This window comes from Cryptosporidium bovis (assembly GCF_009768925.1).
Source record: "Cryptosporidium bovis isolate 45015 chromosome Unknown contig_23, whole genome shotgun sequence".
Taxonomy (NCBI): Eukaryota; Apicomplexa; class Conoidasida; order Eucoccidiorida; family Cryptosporidiidae; genus Cryptosporidium; species Cryptosporidium bovis.
The window spans coordinates 239,384-260,417 of record NW_027125020.1 but is presented as its reverse complement, the minus strand read 5'-3'; the positions used below and the strand labels follow the sequence as shown (position 1 = coordinate 260,417).

General features: G+C 31.7%; 2 protein-coding genes across 2 annotated transcripts; both read left to right on the top strand.

Annotated features, from left to right (window-relative positions):
• Positions 1-144: 144 nt before the first annotated feature.
• FG379_001520 (uncharacterized protein) lies at positions 145-19,077 on the top strand (the record flags this gene model as incomplete). The annotated part of the gene is made up of 2 exons (XM_067327123.1): positions 145-9,812; positions 9,846-19,077. The coding sequence occupies 2 exons, from the start codon at positions 145-147 to the stop codon at positions 19,075-19,077; spliced, it is 18,900 nt and encodes a 6,299-aa protein (XP_067184041.1).
• Positions 19,078-19,720: 643 nt separating this feature from the next.
• Positions 19,721-20,803, top strand: FG379_001519 (uncharacterized protein; the record flags this gene model as incomplete). The annotated part of the gene is made up of 1 exon (XM_067327122.1): positions 19,721-20,803. The coding sequence occupies one exon, from the start codon at positions 19,721-19,723 to the stop codon at positions 20,801-20,803; it is 1,083 nt and encodes a 360-aa protein (XP_067184040.1).
• Between the last annotated feature and the right edge of the window lie 231 nt (positions 20,804-21,034).

Here is a 21,034-nt window from a genome sequence, read left to right as displayed (position 1 = left end):
GAATTTGGATTTGAACAATATAAAATAATTCAAAACAAAACAATAATCGAAATAAGCGAGGATTTCTTTTACTTGTTAATTTAAAAAGGAAACAAAGGGCCAAGGCTATTTTCTTTTTTGTTAATAGAATAAAAACTAATTTAAATGAAGATAAGTATCCCAAAAGGGGACAATTACATTCTTGCTGTTTCTTCTCTACCTGCATCTCAGAAAGACTTAATAGTTAAGTTAAGTAGCGATAATATAGTCAACTATGATAGTTATTTAGATGCATTTCAGAGGTGGATTTGGGACAAGGGCGATCTTCAATGTTGGGCCTCAGTTTTAAACAGATTTGACGACTACTTGAACTTCTACATTATAAAGGAAGATTTAGGTAACTCATTTTTACAAGAACATCTTTCAATTCCGGAGGATATAAATAATAAATATGATGATAAGGCAATTAAGGATGTAAGTGAGGAAATGATTAAAAAGATACTAAAATCAACCTTTTTGATATTGGAAAATTGCACGTCAAAATCATTATATGCTTCTACAATAGGTTTAATAGCTCTTTTAGACTCGTCAAATCCAGATATTGTGTGTTGGTCTTTAAGAACATTATCTACAACATGCTCGAATTGGAAAAAACCAAGACGTTATGTTGATAGTGAGGCAGTATATCATCTTCAAATGAGACTTTCTACATTGTGTTATTTACCTATTTACAGCGATGAACCACTTTGTAGTGGAGAATCAAGCAATGATTGCGTAAATTTTAGTAATATGACATCTTCAATTTCAAAATTCTACAAAAAAGACAACTGGGAGAATCCAAAAGATGATGAGTTGATAGAAATATATATTCCTCCATTTATTTGCAATCACTATATAAAGACAAATGATGCAGAAAGGGAGTGTAGAAGGTGCTTTGATTATCATAAATCACATATATTAATGGTGAGATTTAAAGATTTAGTATCAGTCAATTCTAAAGTCGAACAGGAAGATCTAATGAAGAGATACAAGATACCTTCTTGTTTAAGATCAATAATAAATCATTATATTAGAATAGTCAGGAGTTATGGTGACAAATGGCTCAGAAGAAGATGGATTGATGTTAAATATACAACCTTACTTAGTTTTCCAGGTTTTTCAACAAATAATTTAGTTAATATATGTCAGGTAAATACAACTTTAATTCCAGATTCAATAGATATTCTTGAATTTTGTCATTTAAGTATGTTTAAAGGTAATATAGACGTAAAGCTTATAAATAACAATGAAAAGTATAGATTCATTACAAGTATGAGATCTATTGTTGAGCTATTAACACTAATGCTTCAAGATAGAATTTTTCCAAAAGTAATTGTTCAAGGATTGAATTTCACCAATTCGTATGGTCTTATAAGCAAAATAATATGGGACGTTCTTTATTTTATAAATGATCACAGAGATCTACCACTGCCAGAATTCGTTCTCAAACCTCCGAGTAATTTAAAGGAAATGTCAATTAAGTCTGAGAGTGATGGTAATTATAAGGATATATCTCAAAGCATATTAAAATTTGAGGACGAATATTCCCAGTATAATATATTTGAATATATAGACCCTAATATATTTTACAACTCAAACTATCCAATACCTGACAAAGTTGTATCCCACCTTAAAGAAGTAAATATTGAATATTGCGATGCAGATAGTGTATTGCCTGATAAAGGCATAAATATGAAAACAAGTATTGAATTACACAAAAAATACAATACAAGCATTTCGTCATATGTTGATATATCTAAGGTAAATGAAGAGGTTAATTTGATTAGTGAATATTACAAGGAGCTTGATTCTGAATTTCAAATTAGAACTATAAATGATAGTTCAACAATAGTACCAACGCTTATAATGGCGGAATTTGAGGAAGAAATGATCAACTTTGTAATGGAGTTAATTGGTATATATATATTGGTGATGCAATTGTATCCTCCGCCAAATTCAGTCGTATCTAGTTCATCTTCAACAGCAACAACATATGTTTACATTCCCCATCATATTTCAGTTATAATTGCTTTTATTGATTTTATATCCTCAATCAGACATCCTTATTACATTATATTGGTACTACCTATCTGCAGAGCACTTGAAACTTTATTGGAAAAGAAAACATATCTCTCTTTTCTGCTTCAACAAGACAAACCAATATATAAAATTATGCTTGCTAGGCTTCAATATGAGGTTGGATTATTAATAGCGGAAAAAGTATCTTTTTCTGACACAGATAAAAATAACATATCTTGTGATGAAGGAGTTATTTTAATTAGGCAATGGATAATTAAAACGTCACTTAAATTTATGGAATTATTTATACATCCAAATGGAAATAATTTATTCTCAAATTCTGAATCAAATCCTATCATTTCTCAGTCAAAAATACAATATGAGTTGTTAATGTCCGATGAATCTATATATAGAAGTTGTTTAATGCTTATACTAATGTATCCAGACGACTATTCGCTACTTAACTATTCACTTGTTATACAATTACTTATACCACTCATATCTAACGATCCAACAATTGTTCCTGATTTAATTAATAATCATCTAATACCATTTATCTTGTATTCAATTAGTTTTGGAATATTACAAAATGATGATATTCTTAATATATTGGCAGTTAATCTTCCAATATTTTTCTTACATAACGAAGGCATAGCGCTTATGAAGAGAATTAATTACAAACCTCTTATACTTTTATCACAATTTTTGACTTCGAGCTATGCAATACACATAGATAGAATGGGTGAGATAGCAACTTTAATTGGAAATGCTTTTGAAGAGATTGTTAGATATCATTCACAGCTTTCTAAAACAGTTTCTTTTATTTCTATATCGACTATTCTTAAAATAAGAGACATACAAAGAAACTTACCTTTGTGGGAAGATAATTATGGCAATGTAGAAGATCACTCAATGGAAAATTATAAGTCGTTGTACAAACCACTTGAAATACCTGATAAGTTTAGTGATTCACTCATATCAGACAGAATGGCTATAGTTGGAAGGTTCTTATGTGGTTATCTTACAAATCAGGACACCATTAAAAAATTTATATTACAGGGAGGACCTTATCATGTACTTAAATCGGTTGTTCATGAATCGCTTCCTCCTGCATTTGCAATTATACTTACAAATCATCCATTAATCTCGTTTTTCTCATTTTTAGGTTCAGGTAAAAATGTTTCAGTTGCAGATTTGCAATATCAAATACTACCCACTTTTGAGGAGGCTTGTGAAAGATTGGAGGATATTGATTTTCCAAATAAGAAATCAATTTATTACTTATCTGAAATGGTCACGTGTATATTTATTGTAAATTGTATGTACAGAAATGCCTCTAGTTATAATCACTCGAGAGTTATACAATCTCACTTTGTTTCAAACTACATGGTTAAGTTATATGATACAATGTCTATTTCCCTGGATTATTATCCATTTGGTACTTCTATTATGAATCTTTTAAACCAAATGATGAAAAAGATTCGAAGGCTATTTCCTAAAATTCTTAAATTTTTATACTTCAATTCATCAGAAAAGTATCTTCAGGATTCATTATTAACCGACAACAACATGTCTATTTCACTTTTGAGTCATTCTTTTCAAACTCACACTCATCCTCTATTATACAAACACAATAGCAATGATAACAGTAATTGTAACGGTAATGCAAATAACAACCAAGTTCAGCATAGTAATACTCATCCAATACTTTCGGTTTGGCCCTCCCTGACAGTGAATGACTTCTTGTGGTCAACTCAGGTTAAATACGCCTATTATAATGTTCTGCTGTACAATGCTGGAGAAAACGAAGGATGTGATAGAAAGACTATGCCAGTCTTTCTTGAGTTGTGTAGAATCTCATGCTCAAATATAAGAAGCTTCCTTATTTTATCGTCCAAAATATCAAATACATTTAAAAAAAAGACAATTTCAAATACACTGTTTAGAAACGAAAATTCTGGCAATAATGTTGTTTCAGAAATGTCACCACTTCAATACGAGACCGTGATACAAATTGTATCTCTGTTTGATAATATTTTTAATTTCATACCAAAGTTACCTCAACACACAGAAAACATTAATAATTGTGATTCAAATAATAACACTTCCACACGCAGTGTTATTGGGATGCATGAATTTGATACCAATTTTAAGAAAAACAAATTAACTGGTTTAGAAATGGGACAAATGTGTTGTTATATAGCGGAGGTAATTGACATATTTTACAGAATATCAATAGATGACAAGAACAACAATACATTTTATGTCTTGTTGTTGGACTTGTCCTACAAGACAGGGGTTTTCGATTCTATAATGAATCTATTTAACTTTTCAATGACATTGTACTGGTTGATACTTGGGAAAATGATAAGTAAAAACAATACTGATAATGCAAACAAATTGATACCTCCACTAAGTCCCGGTTCGTGTTTGAGATATAGACAGGAATATATCGATATCTTGGGAAAGTATTTGGTTCCAAAATTGTCCCGGGTACATAACATTAATGGACTGCTGTATTTGTCAATTAAAAATATGCATAACAATTTTTTGTTGCTCGAACATTTTTCAACATGGAAAAGATACATGAGCTCTTCATTGGCACCTTATTTACACAGGGTTAAATTTCACTTGTCACAATGTGTACCTGATTTAAGCAGTAATATGACTAAGGAAGAAGATGGCGATAGTTTAGTTTCACTTTTTGATGTAGAGTTTAACGTTGTTGAACTGACGGAATCAGTTTCGTTTTTAATAATGAACAACATCAAATTTTGGTGGAAGGAAATACTGACCAATTACTACTTAGATATGGTTCACAATAATTGGTTAATATTTTACCCGATTCGCTGTATATCTTCCATATTTAAAATACTCTTGCATATTTACGATATACAATCGGATTCATTCCACAACTATATTGGAAAGAACATTAATGGAGGTAACTTGAATGAATCCGGAAGCAACAACAATAGTGCAGGTGCTTTTGGAAGAGGAATTACAGACTTTAGAGCAAATAGTGGTAATTTAGATGCAAATTCCGGTGTAGATGAAGCAAACGCAAATGAAAGCCAAAGCAATATCGGGAATTTGGTTATTTCAGAAACAGGAAATTGTAGAAATGCAAGTGAACGGGAATCTTTACATTCAAGTGTATTATTGGGTAGACTTAATTCAATGGGATTTGAGGATAGAATAAACGAACATATTTTGTATTCACTAGGCAATCATATTGAGGTAATAGTTGAACATTTAACCACAATATCAGAAAGAGTTGAAAAGAATGGAATAGATACAAGAGGAAAATACTCGATATGTAATTCTTTTAGCAATTTATATTTGATTTTAAAAAACGATTTCAATAGAGATAAAGTAGTTAGATACAACAAAATGTCAAAAGAAGATAAAAGAAACGATATATTGACTACTTATTCAAGCATACCATCAGAATTATACTATTTAAGCAAGAATGTATACTACTCGTCGCCATTGATATGCGATATTATATTAAAATTTACACCATTAATGAAAAAGACAAATATACTAGAGAAGCTGTTGTTGCATATATATACTTCTTTAAGAATGCTGAGCGATAAGAACAGTCAAATATTGTCTTCTGAATCAAATAATCAACGCTATCAATTTATAAAAGAGGAGATTTCTTTCTTGAGTGATTTTAAGATAGATAACGAAAAATTTCCCATTATTTTTAATTCATTTTATACTTCAATAAACAATTCGACCCCACTTATAGACAGCAATTCTAATTTCAATAAGCTGAATTACCAAGAGATATATTCAAATCTGGACGTGTATTCAAGAAAATGTTCTTCTACAAAGAAAATACATTTAAATTTAATACCTGATCTTTCACTTTTGTCAATACTACTTTACAAAAAATCGGAATTAAAGTCGTTTTGGATTTCGATAGAGTCAAATTACCAAAAGATATCGTCACAAACTAAACAAGGTAGTTCTCAAAACGATTCGCACTTTCATCCATTCAACACAGTGCTAGGTTTCGTGAACATATTTACGCAAGGACATTTTGTTTTTGATTCAAAACATGATGGTTATACACAAAAGAATATGGAAAAATATAGTCGTGACACTCACTTTGATGTAGGTTGTCTATCTTCTAGTAACTGCAATAGTAGTCATACTGATTTAAATGACAACGATATAAATCAAAGTGGTTTTTGTTCAACACAAAACAAAAGTACGTCGAAAAGTTCATATGGAATTTGGATTCCTTCCAATAAAGACAAAGATTTAAAAACAAGCCAAAATGGAATAAAACTGTTAAGTAGATGCCCAATATGGTTTGAATACTATTGTTTGGTATTATGGAGACTTTTACCATTCTACGAATTATCACTTCAAAATGAGAAAAATTATATCTGTCTTAAGTTAACGCAAAGCGAGCGAAGAAATCTGATGTACACAATGTTGGATATACTAACACATTTTCCTGGAATTAATGGGAGTACGAGCATGTCCATACTGGGTGTTATAGGAATACTAACGAAACAGTTTGGAAATTCTTTGATGATGCTTAGTTACACCCCATTTTACCTGCTTGATTCTCACAAAAACAAATCACAAAACATTTCATGTATGTGTATGAACACGACACTAGGTGGTGGCCTGGGGGTGCTCTACAGACTACCTAGAAATTCTTATTTTGACGGAGTTCTCCAGGTAATATCACTTATAACTACACAAGTTTTAGAGGACCACACAATACTTGTTCAAACAATTGAAAACAAACTGGACTCGCTATTTTCAGTTCAACTCTCTTTAGAGATAAAGTCAGGTGAAATATACAGCGATAATTCAATCAACACGGAATATGATTCTTTAACTGAATGTGACATTGGCGAATTCAGAAAACCAACAAATTTTTATCCTCGGAATTTTTCAATTATCGACAAGGTTGGTTTGAGAGTAATTGAGAAAAAGGGAATTAAGAATCCATTTATAATATTGAGTTTGAATAGTGTAATAGGTGAACTCTTTCCTTGGATACAAATGTATCCGGAGTTGTTTTTCCATATACTGAATCATCTCTGTATTTTACACATTAAAAGGGAAGAAAATACAAGTTCAGAAGTCAACACTTGTGAGAAGTCAGATAATTTGGAAAGTTTAAATGAAAATGATGATCACTGTAAGATTGGAGAAGGCAATAATAGTACTTTAAATGGCAGCAATAAGGATATTGAAATGAACAATACCACTTCTAACGAAAATAAGGTTATAAATAAGAAGTTGAGTGAGTTATTCAAAGAAGATTTGCATAGCAAGTATAATTTACCTCTGAACGAGAATATGTTTCTTCAGTGGAAACCACTTTGTTATAGAGACAACAAACGATTGAGTAATGCAAATAAAGTTGATAATTTTTATAATGATCTAAATTTGGAGGATGGAGTTAGTGATCTACTTAGAGTTGATTTAAGAGACAAGTTAAAATACTTCAGTGGTGACGATGCTTTAAAACCAAGTATGACATCTATGTTCGTTTTGATGAATTTGTTTGACCATATGATTTTGTTTGGTGAAATTTTTAATAGAATTAAGAATGAAGAAAAAAACGGTGAAAATGGATTTGATGACAACAAAAACATTTTCAGTCTAGGTATAGATTCAATAACTTATATGTTAATTAGAATAGCACTGACATATCCCGTGAATATAAATAGGATTTTCAGAATACCAATAGCATTAATTTGCAGTGGACGAATTTCTGCAATTTGGAGAGGATACAAGGAGTGTTTCTATAATTACAGATACAAACAAAGTAACATGAAGTTAAATGTTAGTTGCATATCAGACAAAATAGAGAGTCTAATTGCTTCAAATAGTAATCAGTCCAATAACGATGATAAAAGGGATTTGAAAGCAATAATTGAGCAAGAAATGTCGTTTATTTCAAATATATTACCAAACTCAAGTTACCTAACAAGCAACAATTTAATGTACAATCTTTATTCGTATGAGTTTATATTAAATCAACTTTACACATCGCAAACATTGAAGATTAACTTTTTGCCGTTTATTTTTAGAAACATATCGTCTTATATAGTTACTAATTCGATAAACAAAATGAGTAATAATACAAAATGCACTTGCTATAAGTGCAACAATAAATCAAACACTTGCGAAAACAATGAAAATAGAGTAAATAAGTCGCTGTCTCTAGCAGGTTGGAATCTAAATGAAGATTGGCAGACATACAATTTAAAAAACATTCCTAATTTGTCTACACTTAGACGTTCTAACAATATAAAGGAAGTACAATTTCTGGAGATAGATCACTTTATATACTTTATTCACATTCTTATTGGATGGAATAAATTTGTAGCTAGAAAGTTGATGATATATACAATTAATTCACTTAAAAATGTATTGGTTAATTTGGACAAATACAAGGGCAATAATCACAGTAAACACAATTGGAGGAGTGAATATGTAAATTCTTACTTCCTGTTAAATATATTGCAATACTTGGTTATGTTACCTCAGGCAAATCAGCATGTAATTGATTCTAATTTATTTAAAAAGTCAACTATATATAATATTTTATGCAAACTATACACTAAACTCCCCTATTCCGACTTATCAAATATTATACTTTTTTGTATGAAAAATTTGATTTATCCTAAAAATGTGTTGGTTCCTAAAAACACGGGAAATGATTATGATAATAGAGACTCTAATGCTGATTCTAAGTCTAGAAAAAGGACTTCTATACACGGTGAGCCTGCTAATGACGACAGTAATGATGAAATCGACCAAGAACAGATGGAAATTGCTTTAAATCAATTTGGATTGAACATTTACTCTTCAGATGATGATTTCGAGAACACCAATGAGGATGATGAAATAAGCGATGAATTCGAAATCACAAGTTTAGACGACGAGATCGATGATTATGAAAGTGGTGATGAAAGTTCCGAGGTAAATGTGGAAGATGATAATACTAGTGATGAGAGTTTGGACTCTAACGATGGCAATCTCAGTAATGAGGATGATGATAGAGAGGACGTGGATGATGACGATGATGAAGTGGATGAAGATGACGACGATGATGACGACGATGATGACGACGATGATGACGACGATGATGATGACGACGATGATGACGACGATGAGGATGACGATGATGATGACGACGAGGATGGAGAAGTTGAGGACGGGGAGGAACTGGGTTTTAACGATTCAGATCTGGGTTCAGAACTGTCATCAGATGGATCTGAAACCGATGAGCTCAGAAGAACTCCGAGAATTAGAGATGAATACGAATTTAACTATATTTACCAAATGAACAACCAAACGAACATAAATGGTTTGGAGGACGTTCAAATGAATATGAGCAGTAATGAGGAAGAGGATGAAGAAGAGAATAATGAGAATATAAATGAGATACTAATGAGAGATGCAGATAGAGAAAATATTGTTGACCAAGAAAGGATAATAATAAATAACCTAAGAAATACGTCATATAGAAGAAGTAGGAATGGATTTGGGAGAAGCTACAATAGAACAATTAGAAACAGCAGCAATGACGTGGAGGAATTAAATTTTGAAGATATTGACGATGATATTGACGTGGATGTTGACTTAAGGATGGATGAAATGGACGACATATTTGGTGACGAATTTAATAGCGAAAATGAGGATTTAAACATTCTCGACAGCATAGGTGGTTTGGCTACAAATTCTGTTGATGATGATACAGATAATCATAATCAAGATATAGGAGCTGCATCGTCCTTGGTATTTTCCACTGATAATGGAGATAGGGAGATCAACATAAGAGACACATCTAGAGGATTCAATAATTCGGCAAATTCTGGGAACTTTCATAGTCGCGAAGGTTTTTCAGATATCATTATGACTGATGAAAGTGGTGTTGGTAGTGTTAATTCTCAAAACGATGGCAACCGCAATGAGGCAAATAGGAACACTGAAAACAGAGTAAATACTGGTAATAGCGTTTTAAATGAGAATCCAAATAGTAATATGAATGATAACATTAATGATAATAATAACAGTATTAATGACACAGTTGGTATAGTAAATGAAGTAGATGTTGACAATAATAGCAATAATATTAGCAGCGTAGGCAATAACAATGTTAATACCAGCGGTGGTACCAGTATTATTATTGACAATGACAACAATGAAGTTAATAACACGACTGCATCTTCTGGATTGGAAAATAGGAATAGAGAAAACCGACCTGACAGTGGTTCTTATATTCAAAATTTACAGAGAATGAGTGATAGTACTAGTATACCTAGAGTGAGTAGTGCAGATGGAAGAAGAGATTCATATAGTCCAAGAGGTGGTTCATTTAGAAGAAGATTTGTGCCTCAAAACGGTGGTGTCGGTGGAAACTATATTGATGATATGATGATGGTGTTGTTGAGAGATGAAGACGATGACTTTGAACTGGATAATCTTAGATTTTTGGATGATCTGGGAGCACTTGAGAGTACCATAAGTAATTTGAATAATGTATCAAATACTGCGCATTATTTAGGTCATCCAAGAGGAGAAGATTTGCAAATACAGCTCATTTCACCAGGAAATACAAATAACAGAAGTTCACTGGAAAATGGGGTAATTGGTGGAAACAACATGATTACACTTACAGGAAACAATAATTGTTTGGCAAATAATAATCTGTATTCAAACTTTTATATGGATTCAGCAGATCCGTATTGGCCACCAATGCCAATTAATCAAAGAAACATATTTATAAATACCAGAAATATACCTATTTCATTTTTAGTGCTTAATTCACTTACTTTTGTCCCAAATACATCCAATTTGAATCCGCCATCCAACAGTGATTTAATTCTCCAGTGGCTTAGTTTAGGTGGATACCTTACTAATCCCGTTTTATCTCACTATAATATTGGAAATATAGTTCAGTCTGTAAACAATAACAGTTCTTATGGTAATATTAGCGGTGTAAATAATAGTAATAATGTATTTGGAAACAATGTGAGTGAGATTCAAAATAACTTTGGTTTAAATATGGCACCAAACAACAATTCTCAACCAAATTTTGGCTGGCATTTTAGGAATGATATATCGCTTCCCACAGAACACCCATTCTTAACAAGAAACATTATAGTTGACAATGCAATAGGAAGTACAGCAGTTAACAATAACAACTCAAATAACAATTTATGTTGGTATAGTAATGGCCCTTTGTCAGATTCGCAAAGATCACTCATAGGAGAGATTCAGTCAAGTTCATTAAGAAATAGCTGTATGGACTTGAATAATTTACTTGATTTAATTAGAAATGAGGATGTAAATGACAACGTAAATAACACAAATAGTAGTGCTTCACTAAACAACGGTGATAACAACACTACTACTACTACTAACAATAACAATAATAATGGTTCCTTACAAAATACAACTAATTCGTCTAGAAATTTGAATTTAAGTGTATCAGCTTGGATCAGGAATATAGGTAATATAAATAATAATCCAAATTTTGAGAGATTGATTAGTACGGGAAACGAAAATGCTTCTGTAAACACCACCCCACTAGTTTTGGTCTCTCAAGTTGCCAGTGTGATAAGAAACTTTATAGTCGATCAAATACCTATTGAAAACGATGTTGACCTAATTATGAATGTTGAAAAAAATAATGATTCTGAAAATTCTACTTTATCAATTAATGATAATTTAAACAAAAACGATATTTCCGGAATAGATAACAATTTAGATACAGATAGAAGAGTCAATATTGATAATAACACTAATGACAACAATGATGATGATGATGATGATGATGACAATGATGAGGGGGAGATCGAAGTCAACAGTGATGACGAAGATGCAGATATGAATGGAGATATTAATGATAATGACGATGATGAACATTTAAGTAGTGAAAATGATTCTTCTTTGAATGTTAATGTTAGCAGTGGGAATAATCAACAGGATGGTGTTTCTTATCAGATATCTGAAAATGCTGAAAGAGAAACGAGTATAATTGAGGCTGTAAATACAGGAGGGAACCCTGACGTAATAGCCAATATTGATGAAAATAACAATGTGGTTCAGGAAGCGCAGATGGATATAGACAATTTTGAAAGTGTGAATCCATCAGTGAATGAAGTGGGAAATCCACCAGTTTGTTTACTACTAAGAATAATGGAAGAAAGACTCGAGATATCTGGAAATAGAATATTGGAAATAATAGGTGTAGATACTGGGGTGTTCAATGAACTTCCGGAGGACGTACAGACTGACGTATTGGTATTCCAATTGTCAGATGGTGATACAACTAGAAGGCTATTAGATAATATAACATTATCTGACTCGTCTCCATCTTCAAATATTGATTCAAATGGGGAAAATACGACACATTCTAATAGAAATACAAACTTACCTTTACCATCTTCATTATTGGAGTTACTTCCTTCTTCACTGAGAGACATTATAAGATTGAGAAGCACAAATGCAAATAACGATGTTTCTGCTGAATACTCTGATAGAGCAGATAGCGGAAATGTTGCTTCAAGAGACAGTGAACGAAATTGTAATAATAGTAATGAAGGAAATTCAAATGTAGAAACGGATTTAGAAAATATACAATTTATAACATCATTGGATCCAATACTTCGTCAAGAAGTACTTTTGTCGGCAACTGAGGAATTTTTAAGAACACTTCCAGAAGAAATAGCAGAAGAAGCTAGAAGTTTACAACAAAGGGTTTTCCCAGGTTATAACAATTTAATTAACGGAATAAATAGAGACGGAAGTGAATCATTTACTGGAATAACTGTCAGAGGTAATGTGAATAACAATAGAAACAACAATAATAGTAACCATGGCAATAATAACAGCAGTGGTAGTTATGGCCATGACACCGTAAATAGATCACATTCATCTTTGAATAGCAGGAGAGGAGGGAACTCAAGTTCTAACGAAGGTGGTGGAAGTGGAGGAAACAGTGCATCACCTAGAAGAAGAAACAGAATATCATCATATCTTCCAGAATTTATAGCAATGAATGATGATAATCACATAATTATCGGAGCCGACACAAGACTAGAAAGAGAATATTTAAATAGATACGAAAATGGTTCAAGTAGAGGAAGTAGGGGGAATAGTGGGAATGGCAGCGGCGGCTCAACGAACAATGGATCATTGTTAAACAGAGGAAGTGGTTTTTACGATATATTACCGCTGATAACAAGCAGCAGAAATGGAGGGATAACTACAATAAGATTTAACGTCAATCCCTCTAGCAATAATCTAGGAAGTATAAGCAATTTACTTTCAGCAGCCACTATTATTTCAGATTCAAGAAGAAGTAATAATAATTCAAATACGGGGTTATCTTCAAATTCAGGAAATGTTTTAAGAGCAAGTGAAAGTGGAATATCAAACAGTAGATTAAATACGTTAAACAATGTTGGAAATGGAAGTAGCATGATTATTTCCGCAGGGAATAATGGAGCAAGTGGTAATGGTCCAAGTGGTGTAGGAAATAACGGTGTTTTGGGATCAAGTAATAACGGAAGAAGGGGTTCGTATCAAATAAGATCAATCATAGGAAACCAACAGGGAAATATAAGTTTTGATGGTGGATTAAATCTGAGTGCCCCTATTTCGTTGATATCTTCATTTGGTAGTGGTAATGTAAATAACGCGAGTTCAAGATCAAATGGTGGATTGTCTGGTAATTCTTATGATATACTGTACGAACTTTTGAATGAAATATCGAATACATCCTCTCCTCCGGGTTCAAACTGGAATGTAAACGAGAATGATAATCTTGCACTTGAAAACTCTATGTATCCATTAGTAAATGTATCTTCATCTTTATCGTCGAACTCAACATTTAATAGAAGGTATAGTCAGCAATCACTATCACAGCAATTGCAGAACATTAACTCTAATAATAGTGGAAGAGCGACATTTATACAAAATATATTGCCTTCATTGAGATCGGAATTCAATCATATGGTTAATAACTCAAATAGCAATTCTCTTGGACCAAATATATCGCCTATGATATCTTCTATTTTTTCTGGAATAAACAATATTAGTTTAAACTCGTGCAATACACTGAGTTCAACTTACAATGAAAATCTAAATAGAATTATTGCATTCAACACTTCTAATTACGTAAGAATATTTCCAATGTTATGCAACAGAATAATACTAAATGACAGTTTATATAATTTAAACAATAATAATGCAAATACAACTAGACTTTGTAGAAACGAGGACGTCATGAATTTAGGCGTTAACTTAAATGGTGGAAGAACAAGAGTAAGGGGAGGTGATGGCGATGATGATGGTGGCGGTGATGATGGTGGCGGTGATGATGGTGGCGGTGATGATAATAACAATAATAGTGGTAACGAAGACGAAAATAATGCAAACGATAGGAGCAACAATGACAACAGAAATGAAAACAACGTTAACAATGAATTGGACCCACAAAATGGTGATAAAAATAAAAAGCTGAAAGATAGAGAGAAGAATGAAGAATTAGGTAACGTACTGTCCTTAAGTGATCCACTCTACGGCTTCCCAGATAGACGATTTATATCGCTTTATTTAAGTGATGTATTGGCAAATGCGAAAAACAAGTATATTCAGGATCAGAATCTTGTAAATCTTTCAAGTATACCAGAAATAATGTTGTCAAGTATATTTACAAGGCAAAGTATATGCAAACAACTCTTGCAATCCTATATATTCAATATGTTGGGATCGTTTGGGCCTAACCAATGGATGGTTTTAGATACGTGGTTTTCAATATTAATATTGAGTAAAACGCATATAAATGGCAGTTCAATGAAAATGTTTATTAAATATTCAAGTATGAATGATATATATACTGGTTTCTCTGACTTGAATCAAAGTATAAATTCAGTTGTAACATATAAAGATTCAAGCATAAGTGATTATTTTTCAAATGTGGTGCCATATGAACAATTATTTACATCACTAATGTCTCATTGTGATATAAGTCCGATAAATATGATTTATTATTCACTTATAAATGTAATAGAAAATATGAGTGAGTTTTTGACTCACGTTCCGATACTGATATTACTATTTATAAGTGAATGGGATCCTCAGAACAAAATGAATTTGTTTATTAAATTTCATAACTTAACTTTTAATGGAACAATGAATGGTAATACCTGTATGTTTTCCCCACACTCTAGCAACTTAATATGCGATAACCAAAAAAAGTTGTTAAATGATTATGGTTACAATAATAATGGATCCCAATTAACAATAGGTGGTGAATGCAATGGCAATTTGATTTCAAGTAATAATAGTGCGTTTGGAGCAATAACTAAAAAACAGTTAATTGTGTCAGATAGTTTGAATGTAAATGAAACTAATTCATCTCTATCGTCTCCTGTACAACAAAATAATTACATGAATGGGAAAAACACACATTTTAAGAGCAAATCGGAAGAAAGAAGAAGAGTTGGTTCATCACTGCCACTTTCATCCAGTGTTGAATTAAGTAGAAAAAAAAAGAGAAGATTTACTAAAGAAGGATTTAATATAAATGGCAACGTAACAACAGGAAGTGGAGGGGTGTTTGTAAATTACAATAACACTGTTAACAACGCACTTGTCAAATCTGAAGTGAATGAAATGATACAAATATCTCCGATGTTGAATTACTTCGGTGGAAGAAGAGGCACTGTGAGAGCAACAGGTAGTGTGAACAGTAATTTGCGTAATACTACCAGTAGTAACGCTGATTTGGATTCTGTACAGATCACAACACCTGTAATTTCTAGAAACGGTGTTTTGAACAACTTAAACTCCAACTATAATGATGACAATATATATGAAGATGACGATTCCGTACTTGTAACAAACGAGAATCTAAGTGAAGATGACGACAATATAAATATGTCATTTACAGCAAGTAGCAACGTTGGAGTTTCTAGAGGTATTGGCAACGAAAGTGGGAATAAGGATTTAGGTCAAAACAATATGGATGAAAGCAAATGCAGGGATAGATGCAAGGAAAGGAATATAAATGATCAACAGGTGGTGCCAGATACAAATGATATTAATGTTAATAATTATAATAAGGTTGGCTCAATGAATAATAACCAAGCAATGGACGTTTTTATGACTAACAAGAGTTCAAACACAAATAAAAATAATAAACAGAAAAACAACACAATACTTCAAATAAATAAGCTCAAAAGAAAGATATCTAATATCAGATTTCCAACAGGTAGTTTTGTGAATAAAAGCAAATTTGTTCCATTAGTATTGCTTTTGGAGTTGTTGAATACAAAAGTCATACATAACTCGCCACAACATGTTCAAAAATTGTTGTTATTAATAAATAAAATATTTAACTTTAATATAGAAGATATTCCAAAAACTCAACTAGAACTTTACTACTTAACCAGCAGAATGTATAACAACAATTTAAACTCGGAAAACAACAATGATACACAACCAGATAACAAGAAAGACGATTTATTTGAAAAAGCTATACAAAAAGAATACGATCGAATATGGGAAGTACTTGATGCAAAAAACATTAAAGAACTGTTGAATCCGTTATTCAGTCCAATATCTTTTATATATAGTTCAATATCTCCGTCTTTAATTCAAAAGGAGAATGCAACAAACAGTGTATCTAGTAGCAATATTTCAAAACAATCCACAAAATTATACATAGATTTACTTTCAATTGCATATTCAAACAAAAAATCAAGAAATGAGTTTCACAAACAACTCGTTGAAAGAACAACATTAGTGATATTTAATTTAGTAAACTCTCTTAAACAGTTGACTGTGTATTTATCAGATTACAAAAGGTCACTGGAAAATTTAACTACTGAAATCACAATGACTGATAAAAAGACACACAATAACTACAGCTATAGCTGGAAAAACACAATAAAAAACTTGAATAACTATAAAATGAGAAATTTGGACGACAATACCAGATTATCTGGGATAGATGATGCCATATTATTTTTAAGAATAGTTAATCAATATATGGATATGCTTGGAGATAAAGTAACTCTTGAAAATAGGGATGAGTGGTTATTGTTGTTTGAAAAAGACATAGTTGAGTTTGACAAGAAAAACAAAATAAACAATTTAAACAATTCCTCATGCATTAAATATCATTTGTATTCGGAATTTTTCAATAAATGTGGTTTTGTTGAATTATGGAATGCCTTAGATAACGCATTAATTGAGTGGAATACACTTGAAATACTAATTAATGGTGGTGGCAATTTGAGTATATCATCACCAGGTGTTAGGTCATTTAGTGATTTGAATAACAACACAAATAGTCACATTAATTCAACAAACACAAACAATGAACAAAATTTGACATATTTAAGTAAAAACTTAGCAAATAGTGTTACAGATGTAACGGTAATGTTGTTAATACCAATATTAGAAGGTTGTTTCACAATACAACAAGTAAATATGATAGCTCTTATGGGAGTTTCGTCGATATCTTCATTTGAATCAGATTTGAATGTAAAGTTAATCAACGAGTCTGCAAATTTACTTGAACTTAAAACGATGGATGAGGATATGAAATCATCAACTCCTTCGCTGATAAGGACTTTAACTAAGAATTTGAATAATCAAATTCTAAATGACACAAGTAAATTGGATGGCGAGGGAAGCAATAACTATAATATTAAGAATTTATCTCAAGAGTGCATTGAAAAACATCATGAGATAATTAAATTTAGTTACAGACATAAAAAAGCACTTAATATATTGCTTCAGTCATTTCCACAATTACTACTACCTCCAAACGGAAGTTTAGTTACATTAATTAGATTGGTACCTATGGTTATTAACTTTGAGAACAAAAGATGCTATTTTAGACATCGTTTAAAACAACTGAGGAGAGAAAGTGGAAACTATAGATCTAGTGACAGTCATCAATTGAGACTTGTTGTAAGGAGAAACCGTGTATTTATGGACAGTTTTCAACAGATAAGCACCAAAAGTCCTGATCAACTTAAACAAAAGTTGAATATTACGTTTCATAATGAGGAAGGTTTGGATGCAGGTGGAGTTACAAGAGAGTGGTATAATATACTTGCGCGTGAAATGTTTAATCCAGACTACGCATTGTTCAGAAGAGAGGGTTCTAAAAGCGAATTTAATCATCCTAATCCACTTAGTTATATAAATGCTGATCACTTACACTTTTTTAAATTTATAGGCAGAATTATAGGCAAATGTATATATGATGGCCAACATCTAGATGCCTGGTTTACTCGTTCATTCTACAAAAACATGCTCGGACAACCAATTACTCCTGCAGATGCCGAATCCATCGATCCTGAACTTTACAAAAATTTAAACATTATGTTAGAACATCCAATTGAGGATCTTGGACTGGAACTTAATTTCACTACTACAATCGACGAGTTCGGTAGATCTAAACAAGTTGAACTGAAACCAAATGGTATGAATATACAAGTTAACGACGAGAATAAATACGAATATGTATGCCTGCTTTGTGAGTACAAGACAGTTAAATTAATAGAAAAACAACTGAGTTTCTTCCTTTCTGGTTTTCACGAACTTATTCCTGCTAAATTAATTGCAATATTTGACGACAAGGAACTTGAATTACTCATTTCCGGTTCGCCAACTATTGACTTAGATGACCTTATGGAGAACACCGAGTATCACAATTATGATAGAAAGTCACAACAAATTATTTGGTTCTGGGAATGTCTTAAAGAATTTGACCAAAACAGGCTAGCTACTTTTGTTCAATTTGTAACAGGAACCTCCAGAGTTCCACTAGGTGGTTTCAAAAATTTGATGGGAATGAGAGGTCCGCAAAAGTTCAGTATACACAAATCTTTTGGTGAAAACAGGCTCCCGTCTGCTCACACATGCTTTAACCAACTGGATCTCCCTGACTATTCAACAAAGGAACAGCTTAAGGCAAAATTGCTTCAAGCCATTACTGAAGGTAAAGAAGGATTTGCCCTAGTTTAATATTTTATTTAATTACTAAATGAATAAAGCAGAAAAGAACACTCTTTTTCTCCAAACGTGATAATCTACCTGTGACTTTATGTTAGTTACTTCAACAACGAATTTCTAATTTAAAAATACATTTTCAAAGAAAAAAATACAAAACTTTCAGTAAATAACAGTAGATTCCTAGTAATAGAAAATCCACATTAATCATTCAATTTTGTTTCCTCTTTCCCCCTTGATAATTTTATTTTTGTGTTCACCCCTCAAATAGGCACCGATCTCCTGTACTTACCTAACCAGGAAATAATACATGATAGTAACCAATTTTATAGGAAAGATAGCTAATCTATACGTTTGATTACACACTAGTGTTGATGAGATATATTATAGAGACTTATAAGGGTTTTTTATGTATGGTTTTTGAAAAAATTGTCATTTTAAAGTATAGTGAAAACAACAGTTTGTAAAGAGTGATTTATTATAGATGACTTAAGTGTTAGTAACTAGCAAGGGAGAGGAAAAAGTACATAATTGAAGTTAATTCGTGCCTAATAATGAATCGAACACAATACTCCTTGGCAATTTGAGTATAAACAGCAATTAATTTAATTTGTGTATGTTTAATATTTGCCCTAATGTTTGTGTTATTCTTGCGAAAATGATTCTTAAATATTATGTGTTAGTGATATTAATAAAATATTCAGTGAGTTACAACAATAATAATTATTTATCACAAAATGTATTAGATTTTTTTAAGACAGTAATTACTGGAAAACATAACCTATTAAATAGCAGTGTTCACGGTATGTCGCTATCCCAATTAAAAATGGATAAATCCAGTAGCTTTTATTTGATTGAAGAAGGCGATAATTTAGAAAAGATAAAATCTCAAGCAGATGTTAGAATGGATTCATTTTTGTTTTCCAAAGGTGACATTTTAGCGATTTTAGAACTATTCGATGATACACTTCTAGAAAAAACCCTTAATGAAAATCTGTATGAGGCTATGGACGAACTAATAATGCTACTTAAAACTCAAGTTAATGAACTGGAGGAAATAGAAAACGAATGTTCAGGCAATTATGATAAAGAACTGCAATCAAATATCGAAGTAAGCAATCAATTGAAAGAAAAAATCAATAAACACTTGGATTTTTTATTTAGAATTTTAAAAATTACCATACAAAGAAGAGTGACGTGCTTTAGAAATGCAAGTAGAGAAATACTTAATCAAAAGAAATACTTTTTAATTGATTTTTATCATAGAGGGTTGCATTTTCAAAAGGAAATTATGGACTATTTAAGGAATATATTCTATATATTACATTGCAAAACCAATCATTTTGTCTCGAATCATCCACTCTGTGCATATTTAACTAACAGTTACTTGCGTTTTTTGCAAAATCATCAATCAATTCAAAATTATCTCTTAAAACTGGAAAAATATCCAAAATATAAGAAATCTGTACTTGAGAAGCATTTAACTCATTTTATGGATGTTTACGCCGCAAATGAATGTGAATACAATGATCTATCAACTGATTCTGACGATGAAAGCGTTAACTCACGTCCTGGAAAAGAACCCGCCAATCCAGGAAGGGCCAAGAAAAAAAAGAAATCGAGAAAAAGAATCATCTCAACAAAAATAGTGAAGACGAAAACTAAAGTAAAAAAGACGAGAAGGTCTACTAAAGCCAAGAAAACAAGAACAAAGAACCACCTAGAAAGTGACAGTACTTGAATTGGTGTTTCGCGAACAAATAAAAAATCACATAAAAGACTATTTCGTCATCCAATTTCAAATGATTAAAATATGGTTGTTTATGGGTGTGCATGTGTTACCATAATTAATAGAAATTCCATTTCCGCAATACTTATTTTATTACTGTTGTGACGATATTTAAAATAAATAAAATGATTATTTATATCCATTGTTTGTATGTTTTTTGATCAAGTTAAGGTTATACTAGCT